This window comes from Bufo bufo, chromosome 5, assembly GCF_905171765.1.
Source record: "Bufo bufo chromosome 5, aBufBuf1.1, whole genome shotgun sequence".
In the NCBI taxonomy this organism is placed as follows: Eukaryota; Metazoa; Chordata; class Amphibia; order Anura; family Bufonidae; genus Bufo; species Bufo bufo.
Window position 1 is genome coordinate 51,463,361 of NC_053393.1, and position 11,172 is coordinate 51,474,532.

Consider the following 11,172-nt stretch of genomic DNA (forward strand, 5'->3'; position numbering starts at 1 on the left):
TACATGTTCTCATTCTGTTTACGCCAAATTCGGACTCTACCATTTGAATGTCTCAACAGAAATCGAGACTCATCAGACCAGGCAACATTTTTCCAGTCTTCAACAGTCCAATTTTGGTGAGCTCGTGCAAATTGTAGCCTCTTTTTCCTATTTGTAGTGGAGATGAGTGGTACCCGGTGGGGTCTTCTGCTGTTGTAGCCCATCTGCCTCAAGGTTGTGCGTGTTGTGGCTTCACAAATGCTTTGCTGCATACCTCGGTTGTAACGAGTGGTTATTTCACTCAACGTTGCTCTTCTATCAGCTTGAATCAGTCGGCCCATTCTCCTCTGACCTCTAGCATCCACAAGGCATTTTCGCCCACAGGACTGCCGCATACTGGATGTTTTTCCCTTTTCACACCATTCTTTGTAAACCCTAGAAATGGTTGTGCGTGAAAATCCCAGTAACTGAGCAGATTGTGAAATACTCAGACCGGCCCGTCTGGCACCAACAACCATGCCACGCTCAAAATTGCTTAAATCACCTTTCTTTCCCATTCTGACATTCATTTTGGAGTTCAGGAGATTGTCTTGACCAGGACCACACCCCTAAATGCATTGAAGCAACTGCCATGTGATTGGTTGACTAGATAATTGCATTAATGAGAAATAGAACAGGTGTTCCTAATAATTCTTTAGGTGAGTGTATGTAATCTGATTGCTACCATCTTCTAACCCCTAATGACACCGGTTTCATGGTGAAACATGTTGGGGGAGTTATCCTGTTTTTTATTTCCATTCATGTCTCTCAGTTCACATACTAATGGCAGTACATACTGCAGACACACTGCCATCAACAATTCCTATAGGGCTTTGTTGTCAAAAAGGTAATTAGATGCAGGATGTGAAATGCAAGGTGTGTGGCTTGGTATCTACTGTGATGCTCCGGTCGCAGTTCCTCCTGACAGTGTAGCTGAATCACATAGCTGCTGTCAGTGAGATACAATTATAAGTAATTTAGTGAATCTAATAGTTTTTGCCAGTGGTATATAAAGTTGCAATCAATAAGTACTGACGACAATGCTGCCACTGATTCCGAATACTGCAATGGTTTAAACCCATGGCTGCAGAAGATTCATCTCCACTATTGTAGATGACAATTAGATACCTTGGTGTTCAGTCTTTAGTCAGTGGAAACTTGGAATCTAATACCTGTGACACAAATTCACAGCTGTGATTCTACTGGAGCTGAAAAGAATGGCTACAGTTATACTGACTGTACTCCGCAGCTTTGGCAGAGGAACGGACATCCACATAAATCACTGTGAAGGAGGCCACAGCAGAACCATATTGTAGCTTTAGGCTAGTGGAATATAAAATAGTTACTTACCTCGCTATATCCACAGTTGCCCCTCTGTCCAGGCTTCAACTTACCTCACTATATCCACAGCTGCCTCTCTGTCCAGGCTTCTACTTACCTCACGATATCCACAGCTGCCCCTCTGTCCAGGCTTCTACTTACCTCACTATATCCACAGCTGCCCCTCTGTCCAGGCTTCAACTTACCTTGCTATATCCACAGCTGCCTCTCTGTCCAGGCTTCTACTTACCTCATGATATCCACAGCTGCCCCTCTGTCCAGGCTTCTACTTACCTTGCTATATCCACAGCTGCCCCTCTGTCCAGGCTTCTACTTACCTCACTATATCCACAGCTGCCTCTCTGTCCAGGCTTCTACTTACCTCACTATATCCACAGCTGCCCCTCTGTCCAGGCTTCTACTTACCTCACTATATCCACAGCTGCCCCTCTGTCCAGGCTTCTACTTACCTCCCTATATCCACAGCTGCCTCTCTGTCCAGGCTTCTACTTACCTCACTATATCCACAGCTGCCCCTCTGTCCAGGCTTCTACTTACCTCACTATATCCACAGCTGCCCCTCTGTCCAGGCTTCAACTTACCTTGCTATATCCACAGCTGCCTCTCTGTCCAGGCTTCTACTTACCTCACTATATCCACAGCTGCCCCTCTGTCCAGGCTTCAACTTACCTTGCTATATCCACAGCTGCCTCTCTGTCCAGGCTTCTACTTACCTCATGATATCCACAGCTGCCCCTCTGTCCAGGCTTCTACTTACCTTGCTATATCCACAGCTGCCCCTATGTCCAGGCTTCTACTTACCTCACTATATCCACAGCTGCCTCTCTGTCCAGGCTTCTACTTACCTCACTATATCCACAGCTGCCCCTCTGTCCAGGCTTCTACTTACCTCACTATATCCACAGCTGCCCCTCTGTCCAGGCTTCTACTTACCTCACTATATCCACAGCTGCCCCTCTGTCCAGGCTTCTACTTACCTCACTATATCCACAGCTGCCCCTCTGTCCAGGCTTCTACTTACCTCACTATATCCACAGCTGCCTCTCTGTCCAGGCTTCTACTTACCTCACTATATCCACAGCTGCCCCTCTGTCCAGGCTTCTACTTACCTCACTATATCCACAGCTGCCCATCTGTCCAGGCTTCAACTTACCTTGCTATATCCACAGCTGCCTCTCTGTCCAGGCTTCTACTTACCTTGCTATATCCACAGTTGCCCCTCTGTCCAGGCTTCTACTTACCTTGCTATATCCACAGCTACCCCTCTGTCCAGGCTTCTACTTACCTTGCTACATCCACAGCCACCTCTCTGTCCAGGCTTCAACTTACCTCACTATATCCACAGCTGCCCCTCTGTCCAGGCTTCTACTTACCTTGCTATATCCACAGCTGCCCCTCTGTCCAGGCATCTACTTTCCTTGCTATATCCACAGCAGCACCTCTGCCCAGGCTTCTACTTACCTCACTATATCCACAGCTGCCCCTCTGTCCAGGCTTCTACCTATCTCACTATTGTGAGATAATATTGTGGAATATAAAATTGTTACCACTGACGTAAGTAGTCAGCATCTTGAGGCCAAGCAATTATAAGAAATAGCCCTTAGGGTCCATAACAGGGGAAAAAAGGGAACTATTCCCTCTCCAGACCTCATAATACTTCATATATATGACACCCTTAAGTTAATTACCATATGGATGTATGAAATTAGAAAACTCTAAGCCAGACCCCTAATAATACCCACAGCACCATACTGATTGCTATTGATAAATTTTTACAGTAACTGAGAGGGTAGGTCATTTTAATTCACACTATTCGGAGCATTTAACTTGACTGAACTGAGTTCTTTAAGAACTCTTGGGTGTAATCCATCTGGACCCGGAGCATTTGTCACATTTACCTTATTTATCTTAGCTTGGACTATATCTATAGTTTTTCCAGTTGAGTATATCACCGGATGCACTAACAGCCCCAGCACTACAGATATCAGTTCCTTTCTCTTTTTTTATATATACAGAGCTCAAAAATCCATTAAGTAAATCTGCCATTTCCTTATCATCAGTGACCATCCACCTGTAAGCATTATTTAGGGACCTACCTACCTGCTCTGACCTTGATTTTTTTCAGCATTTGTATATTTAAAGAGTTTTTGGTGATTTGTTTTGCTTTTTTTCGCCACCTGCCGTTCATGTATTTTATCTAATTTTTACAGATTTTAAGCTTTGTAAATTTCAAAGGCTATAGCTCAACCCTCAGATTTGTATTTTTTAATTGCCCTTTTTTGTCATGTGTTGCCCTTTTTACAGTAGCTGTAAGCCATGGGGGTGTAATTTTAGCCATTTATTGGTTACTCACAGGAATACATTTTGCAGTGTACTTACCCAATGTAGATTTAAAGTTCTCCTATTTATCCTCTGTGGTATTATTTAACAATAGATACTTCCAGTCTATGCCCAGAAATGCTGCCGTAAATCTGGCAAAATCGTCCTTTTTAAAATTCAGGGTTTTTGCTCTTCCAGCCAGAGTTAGCTTTTTATAGTTCAGGGGGAATATAATTATTGTAGTAGAACAGTAATGGTATGGAGGGCACTCAAATACCTGGCACTCCAAGGAACCGTACAATATGTAGATACCCAAAATTATTTATTCAATACATAATAACAATAATCCCTCAAAAAGGACAAAAAGAAAATTAAAATATTAAAAGTATATAAAAATATAAAATACACCTCTTTTCTTCCTTTGTACTTTTTGGATACAGTATTTGTCATGTGAATAAGAAAAACAGACATATGAAAATAAATAAAGGAATGACACAAGAAAACAGCATTTAGATGAGTGCAGTACTTAAAAAGAATAAAGAAAAAGGAAAGATAAATGAAAAATAGATAAGATCATACAAGTATGATTACAGTATATTTGACATATGATTTATCAAGTCGGTTGAAATAGGGAATAAGATATGTGGGAAACACCCAATATGTCACATTTATTGTCTATATGACCCATCTAATTAGGAGTGATTATTTGTAAGATTACAGATTTTATATATCTTACATAGTCCCTCTTTTGAGGCTCTTACAGCAGGTATATAACTGATGTAGTATGTATATGATTAATAGAGCAAGATATAGACATCTAAAATGAAGAAAACACGTCAAAAACGCATTGAAAACGCATATGCGTGTTTTGATGAATACACCTGCAGTTCATACATATACCCAATGTGGTTCTTATTAACATGGTGTTTAAACTCAATAAGGTCTTTCTATATATTGTGGGGATTCGCTCTGGTAGGAAGGGTAAGCGGACGCAGTACAGAGGCAAAAACAAGATTGTAAAGCAAAGTTCAGTGTTTGTTCAAACATAGGAAAAAGCAAGCCAAAAGTAACGGTGTTCAGTTTTGGTGCCTGTTCACACCACACAAAGTCCACAGTGCAAAAAGCCTTTACCTGGTCAGCAGATTTCCACCCGTAGTCCACAGCAGGCTTTAGAGGCCTGTTTCCCCAGCATGCGGCTCTCACAAATAGATGGCCTCAGTGTCTCAAGACACAGACTCCACAGCTTCTCTGTCATGGAGGATAATCCACACCAGCTGAGCTGCTGGCTGGGTTTTTATATCCCAGCCAAAGCCCAGCCTGGAACCGTGGGGAACAGCCACCCACCCTGCTCTTTGGCTGCTCCCAATAAGAACCGGCCCGGATCGGCTTTACAGCCATACTAACAGCTGAAGTGTCAGACTGCAACTGCAAAACTGACACTTCAGGGAAAAACCTGGTTCTTACCTCACCGAGGCCAGGAACCTCGGTGACACGTATCTTCCATCAATGACGGCCCCTTTGTTCCTTCTTATATACCTCCCCTCTTTGTTCAACCCTGAGGGGGTGAACCCTTGCCAGACAGTGGACCCGGGACAGGGCATCCACCTTTCCCTGTAACCTGCCTGCCCTATGTTCCACGGAAAACGTAAAGTTTTGCAAATATAAGAACCTGGTGACCCGACCATTCCTCTCTTTGGCCTGGCTCAGAAGAGGGAACTAGCTTTCCCCTCTGAGAGAGGAGCTTTCTAGTCAGGGTTTCATCAACTTTAGTTTAGGGTTGTGGCCAGAATGTATAGGCTTCTTAGAGAATGTAGCCCCGCCCCCAAACCGTTCTAAGAGCCCATACATTCTAGGCTTTAGCTTTAGCTTAGTCTGGATTTACTTGTGAAGAGCAGCAGCTTTTAGAGACCGCGTTGAACACCTGTTTACTGAAGGTGTCTTACATTTAGAAGCGGCGGTGGATCTGCCGAAGTGATGTAGAGGCCGGCACCAATACATACCTGCAGCGGATCCACCGCCATGCAGGGCTTTATTAAGACCAGTGTCTAAAAAGCTGGTCTTAAAAAATTTGCTCCTGTATGTGTTTTGTATGAACTTAAAGTGATTGTACCATCTCATGCATTGGTGGCAAATCGCTACTATGTCTGATGGCTGCAGGTCCCACCTCTCCATTTTGTTTATTTACATCCCTCCTGGCATGCCCCCTTCAATTGGCATGCTCAGCTCTGTAAATGTATGTCTTTTTAACAATTGACTATTGGATGTGATCTGAAGAAGGAGCCTGTCCAGCTCCGAAACGTGTTATCTATCATCCTAATAAATTCTGTGTTTCCAATATACTGACCATACTTACCCCATTTAGACGAGCAGCGCGCTGAACTTTTTTCTTCTTTCTTCCACAGTCTCTTTATCGTTGGCCCGGCCGGGTACCTACCAGGACGGGCAGCAAGCCCGTAACTACAGTATTGTATCCTACCGAGACTAGGGTTGTGATCCCTGCACAAACACTGGAGATAAGCCTTCACGCTGCCCCCTATACTCCTCCTACTAGCGGTCCTTCCCATCAGCACGTCTCTCCTCCTCTCTTACATTATAGTGATGTAGTTATATATATATATATATATATATATATATTGGATAAAAGAAGAATATTTAGTATCATTTGTACCTCCCTGGAGATTTTTTCTCACAATTTTTTACATTTATAGGAAATTTTCATTTGTGACGTGAGATCAATAAAGACTCAGTATAATTATACATTATTTATTTATTTATTTATTTTAAAGAATAATGCTGATAGATGGTGATCAGCTGAATGGATGGATCAGGTACCTGCTGGATGGTATGAACAGGTACTTTTTCTCAGCTTCCTCAATGATGACACGTGATAAAGCTGAGCTGATGGTAAATCTTTTGAAGAAGGGTGCTGACAGATGGTGGTCAGCTTTTGGAGATGGTACAGATAGGTGGTGGACAGTTTTGTGGAGAATGGTGGCATAGATGATGTCCAGCAGTAGAAGAGCTGATGGAGGATGATCAGCTCTCTGAATACAAAGTGTGCTGAGATGGTGGTCAGCATTCTGTAGATGACAGGTGCTGAGATGGTGGTCAGCATTCTGTAGATGACAGGTGCTGAGATGTTGATCAGCACTATGTAGGTGCTGAGATGTTGGTCAGCATACTGGAGAAGACAGACGGGTGCTGAGATGTTGGTCAGCATCTTGGAGGAGAAAAAGTGCTGATAGATGACGATCAGCTTCCTGGAGAGGAGGAGGATCTGACAGCTGGTGGTCAGGAATTAGGCATCTGAGGCTGGAGGATAGTCCTGTAAAATAAAACATGTTTGGCATTAAAGGTATACAGTATGTTCTAGGACAGGATAGGAAAATATAGTGTGGTTGATCTATAAATTTGGGATTTGGAATAAGATTCCTGTGTAAAATTAGTTCTGTGAACTTGTAAAGAAGTTGACATTGTAGTTAAATCTTGTAGTTCCTTACCTGCTCGGCATTGGAAGAATCATCAGTAGTTGTCAATGCCTTCAGAGTATCTTGGTTTCACTAGAGGTCCATAGATGATCATTTTTCTACAGCACATAGGCAGGAAGATGGATGACTGTGGATGAGAAGGTAAATCAGGAACTTGAGTTAAAAAAGTGGACACCAACAAGAAGCACAAAGAGCCAGCGTCCTATTGTACTATATAGATATAGTGTGTGGACCCAGATGAATGAGGTTGCATGGTGCTAATGTCCTTATACAATTTTAACTAAATCTACACAAAGGGCCTCATATTTAAAGTACAATAAATCTAGCTGTAATTCAGTATAAAATCTATATTTGCACCATATGCAGTCTGCTGAATTGATAGATGAGGTTGGGATCAGAGGAACACACATGCTACTCACTTCTCCTTATTCTTCTACTAGTCTCTGATACGTTAGATCCTCATCTCCTGTGTCTACAGAATCAATACTGCTATTCTCTTACCATAAGGAAACTTTTCCAAGTCTCAGCTATTCCTTCCTGTCACTGTGTGACTTCATGCTGTAGACCAGACCTCGTAGTCTGGAAGGAAATAAAGAATAAAAATGTTTTCTGAGAAAATGCATACTCTCTAAAAACTTAAAGAGGACCTTTCACTACAATAAAAAATGTAAACTAAGTATACAGACATGGAGAGCGGCGCCCAGGGATCCCCCTGCACTTACTGTTATACCTGGGCGCTGCTCCGTTCTCCCGGTATAGGCTCCGGTATCTTCATATGTTCGGCTCAACTGGGTGGAGCCTGCCGGCGTCTCCTTCTCCCAGGCTGTAGCGCTGGCCAATCGCAGCGCTCAGCTCATAGCCTGAGAGGTTTTTTTTTCTCTCAGGCTATGAGCTGAGCGATGCGATTGGCCAGCACTACAGCCTGGGAGAAGGAGACGCCGAAGGCTCCTCCCAGTTGAGCCGAACATATGAAGATACCAGAGCCTATACCGGGAGAACGGAGCGGCGTCCAGGGATAATAGTAAGTGCAGGGGGATCCCTGGGCGCCGCTCTCCATGTCTGTATGCTTAGTTTACATTTTTTATTGTAGTGAAAGGTCCTCTTTAAGCTAACTAATGTTCACTTTTACGACAGATTACTTTTTTCCATATACTGTACATGTACACCAGATGTCGGGTCTTTAAAGATAGGTACTAGGAAGGTGACATAGCATCCATTTGCCTACTTTGTTACACAGCAGAAACCCCCCTTAGATGCCACAGCATCTAAGCGGTTATTTTACAGGAATGCTACCCTCCCAGGGCTTGCCATAGCAATGTTCCTATAAAGCCCTGTCTGAGGGAGTGGTGGATAGGTACATGGTAATTCCCCCATAGACTGCAATGATAAAGATTGCATGTTAAAGTCATCTAGGGTGACTAAGAATAAATGACACTACAGGAACTAACAGCATTTGATTCTATATTTATATATATATGATTTCTAGTCGTCTAATTATATATATTCATTGGCACCAAAATGGCTGAATTATATGAAAACTAAAGAAAAATTGCCTAAAATATGTAAGAGTTTTACCAATTATCAAAGTCAACTAAAATCAGAGCAATCAGTAATATTGTTTTAAATTAATACGTTACGATTTTGGAAATCTAAACAGATGAACATATTCTATATATGATGCACCTACCTGTTGAGCAGTCCTCTTATATCCTGCTAGATTAGGCTCTTGGCTTAGCTGAATCAGAAAACAGACGGGCAATCGGGCTAAGGGTCCGGGTGCATTGGAGCAGTGTGGTAGTGTGCACTCCAAGCTGGACAGACAAATGAGACCTTCTCGAACAGCTCTTGGTTTATGATTGGCTGCTTCTTCTCAGCCTCACTGTGTGGTACCGATATCTGCCTTGTCACATACTCTTCCATGGTGTCTTCACTGATTTTGAGTGGTGACTCAGTTTTTCCTGATTCCAGTTCATCCCAGTTAATTGAAGAGAAAAAGGTATGCTCACGTATGTTGCCTCTCATCCCTAATCTTAGAGACTTGTCCTTGCACAGGAGCCCAGTTAACAAGTCTTTAGCAGCATGGTCAAAGTTTTCAGATGTTTCTTGTTTTTGGACCATGTCAGTGACTTGTGCAACCGTCTCTGCAGGTCTACAGCCGGTTACTAAACCGTTGGTAATTACGCCTAAAGAAAACCAGTCTTCTGCAGCGTAATACGGCTCACCAGTGATCTTTTCTGGTGCAGGGGTCCCGTGAATGTCTCCTTCTCTTGTGACTCTGATAGCAAGACCAAAATCAGTGATCTTAATGTGGCCTTTTGTAGTCAAGAGGATGTTATCGGCTTTCAGGTCTCTGTGAACGATGCCTTTGGAATGGAGGAACTGTATTCCACATACCATCTCTGCAACTAGAAATCGTACGGTGCAGAGGCTTAGCCATTGTCTCTCTTCAATCAAGTCATAGAGAGTCCCGGCAGTGACCAGCTCCATGACGAAGTAGATGTAGTTCTGAGTATGAAAAGCTCCATAGCCGTGAACCAGAAAGATGCTCTCCTGAGCAATCTGCAGGAATTCACCTTCTTCTAATCCTGACGACCACCTTAGCGCTGATCTCTTTTTTACTGCTTTGATGGCAACACTTTCTTTCCGTATGGAGTCTGTTGCCAGCATCACCTTTCCAAAGCCACCTTCTCCAAGAACATGATGGAATGTAAATTTGTCCACCGTTAAAGGCGCTGTGGCCTTTTCCCCTTCTTCAGTGCTCTCTTTATGAGAGTAGTCGCTGTCTAGCTTAGCCTTCTTCCTTGGCTCCAGTTCATTCATGTTAATTTTGGATCTTCTATCTGTAAAGGGTCTTTTTCTCCCACTTAGGCGCTTCTCTGTTGTTTCTCCCACTTCAAATGCAACATTTGGTTCTTTTGATTTTGTAGTTGTTGCACTTTCTAATTTCGGTCTTTTAGTGGGTGCACCGTGGTCTTCTGTTTCCCTTTTGCGAGATTCTATCTTATTTTTGGAGCCCTTGACTGAGCTTTGATGTTTGGTTGTTGTTTTATTGGGGTCATCAATTCCCCAAAGTTGTCTTCCTTTTTTAAGGATGTATGTTTTCTTCTTCTTTATGAATCCTGCAAACCTTCTCCACTGGTTCTGCAGTCCATGAAGAAATGAGGTGTTTTTAGGCAGCTGAGTAGCAGGTTGGGCCTTGCTCACCTGCTGGCTGCATCCCTCCTGTGGATCCTCTATGGCAATTCCTCTCCGTTTTGGTGTTATCTTCTCTTTCTCCTCTCCATTTTGTCTGTCTTCTCTCAATGGTGTTGTTGTTTTTTTTCTCTTTCTACTGGATCCCATGTTGAGTCTTGGACATCAACCGGGCGCTTGTAGAAAAGAGTAAATAAAATAAAGCAAAGAAGTAGCTAGCCAGCCGCAGAAATGTCTTTCCTCACCAAAGTGTTGAGAAAAACTGAGACGTAGGGTCCTCAGTGCTGCTGTAAAGGATGGTGTGATGTCATCATGATTGTGATGTCATCGGTTCTGCCATAGGCAGTGCTTTTCAATCTGATTTGATCTGGTTTAAGCTGGTTTGATCCAGCCGTTGTGTTATATGCAAATGAATGTATGTTTCTAAAACTACAATCTCATTAATAAAAATTTTAAATTGACATCCCTGTAAAAATGAATAGTCAACCATGATATGGTGTGTAGATATGTTTTCTAGCTTTGTCCATCTTTTATTGGCTGTTGCTACATATTTTTATATTGTAGCATGAAATGGCTGCTATCTCTATGAATCTATTTTTTTGAGCCAGTAATTTAAGGAGCTGTATGCTAATTACCTCTCTTTACATAGTTGTCAGTAGGCGGTGCTCACAGTTTGGCCACTCCCACTTTGCTAAATGTATAAAACTGTCAGCAACAATTTATCATGGAGCCCGAAAGACATAGAAATGATGGATTTATTAATTTTTAAATTTTCTGTCCCTGGTATCGTGTTAGTATCCTGCTGGGGGTAGTA

The 11,172-nt window shown here is 42.7% G+C and overlaps 1 protein-coding gene and 1 long non-coding RNA gene across 2 annotated transcripts; both read right to left on the reverse strand.

Annotated features, from left to right (window-relative positions):
• Positions 1-6,565: 6,565 nt before the first annotated feature.
• On the reverse strand, positions 6,566-7,743 carry LOC121002025. Its single transcript, XR_005779199.1, has 3 exons — positions 7,668-7,743; positions 7,179-7,293; positions 6,566-7,003 (listed from the first exon to the last, which is right to left on the reverse strand). It is a non-coding gene; the product is annotated as an uncharacterized LOC121002025 (long non-coding RNA).
• Positions 7,744-8,930: 1,187 nt separating this feature from the next.
• LOC121002373 (cAMP-dependent protein kinase type 1-like) lies at positions 8,931-10,508 on the reverse strand. Its single transcript, XM_040433835.1, has one exon. The coding sequence runs from the start codon at positions 10,506-10,508 to the stop codon at positions 8,931-8,933; it is 1,578 nt and encodes a 525-aa protein (XP_040289769.1).
• Between the last annotated feature and the right edge of the window lie 664 nt (positions 10,509-11,172).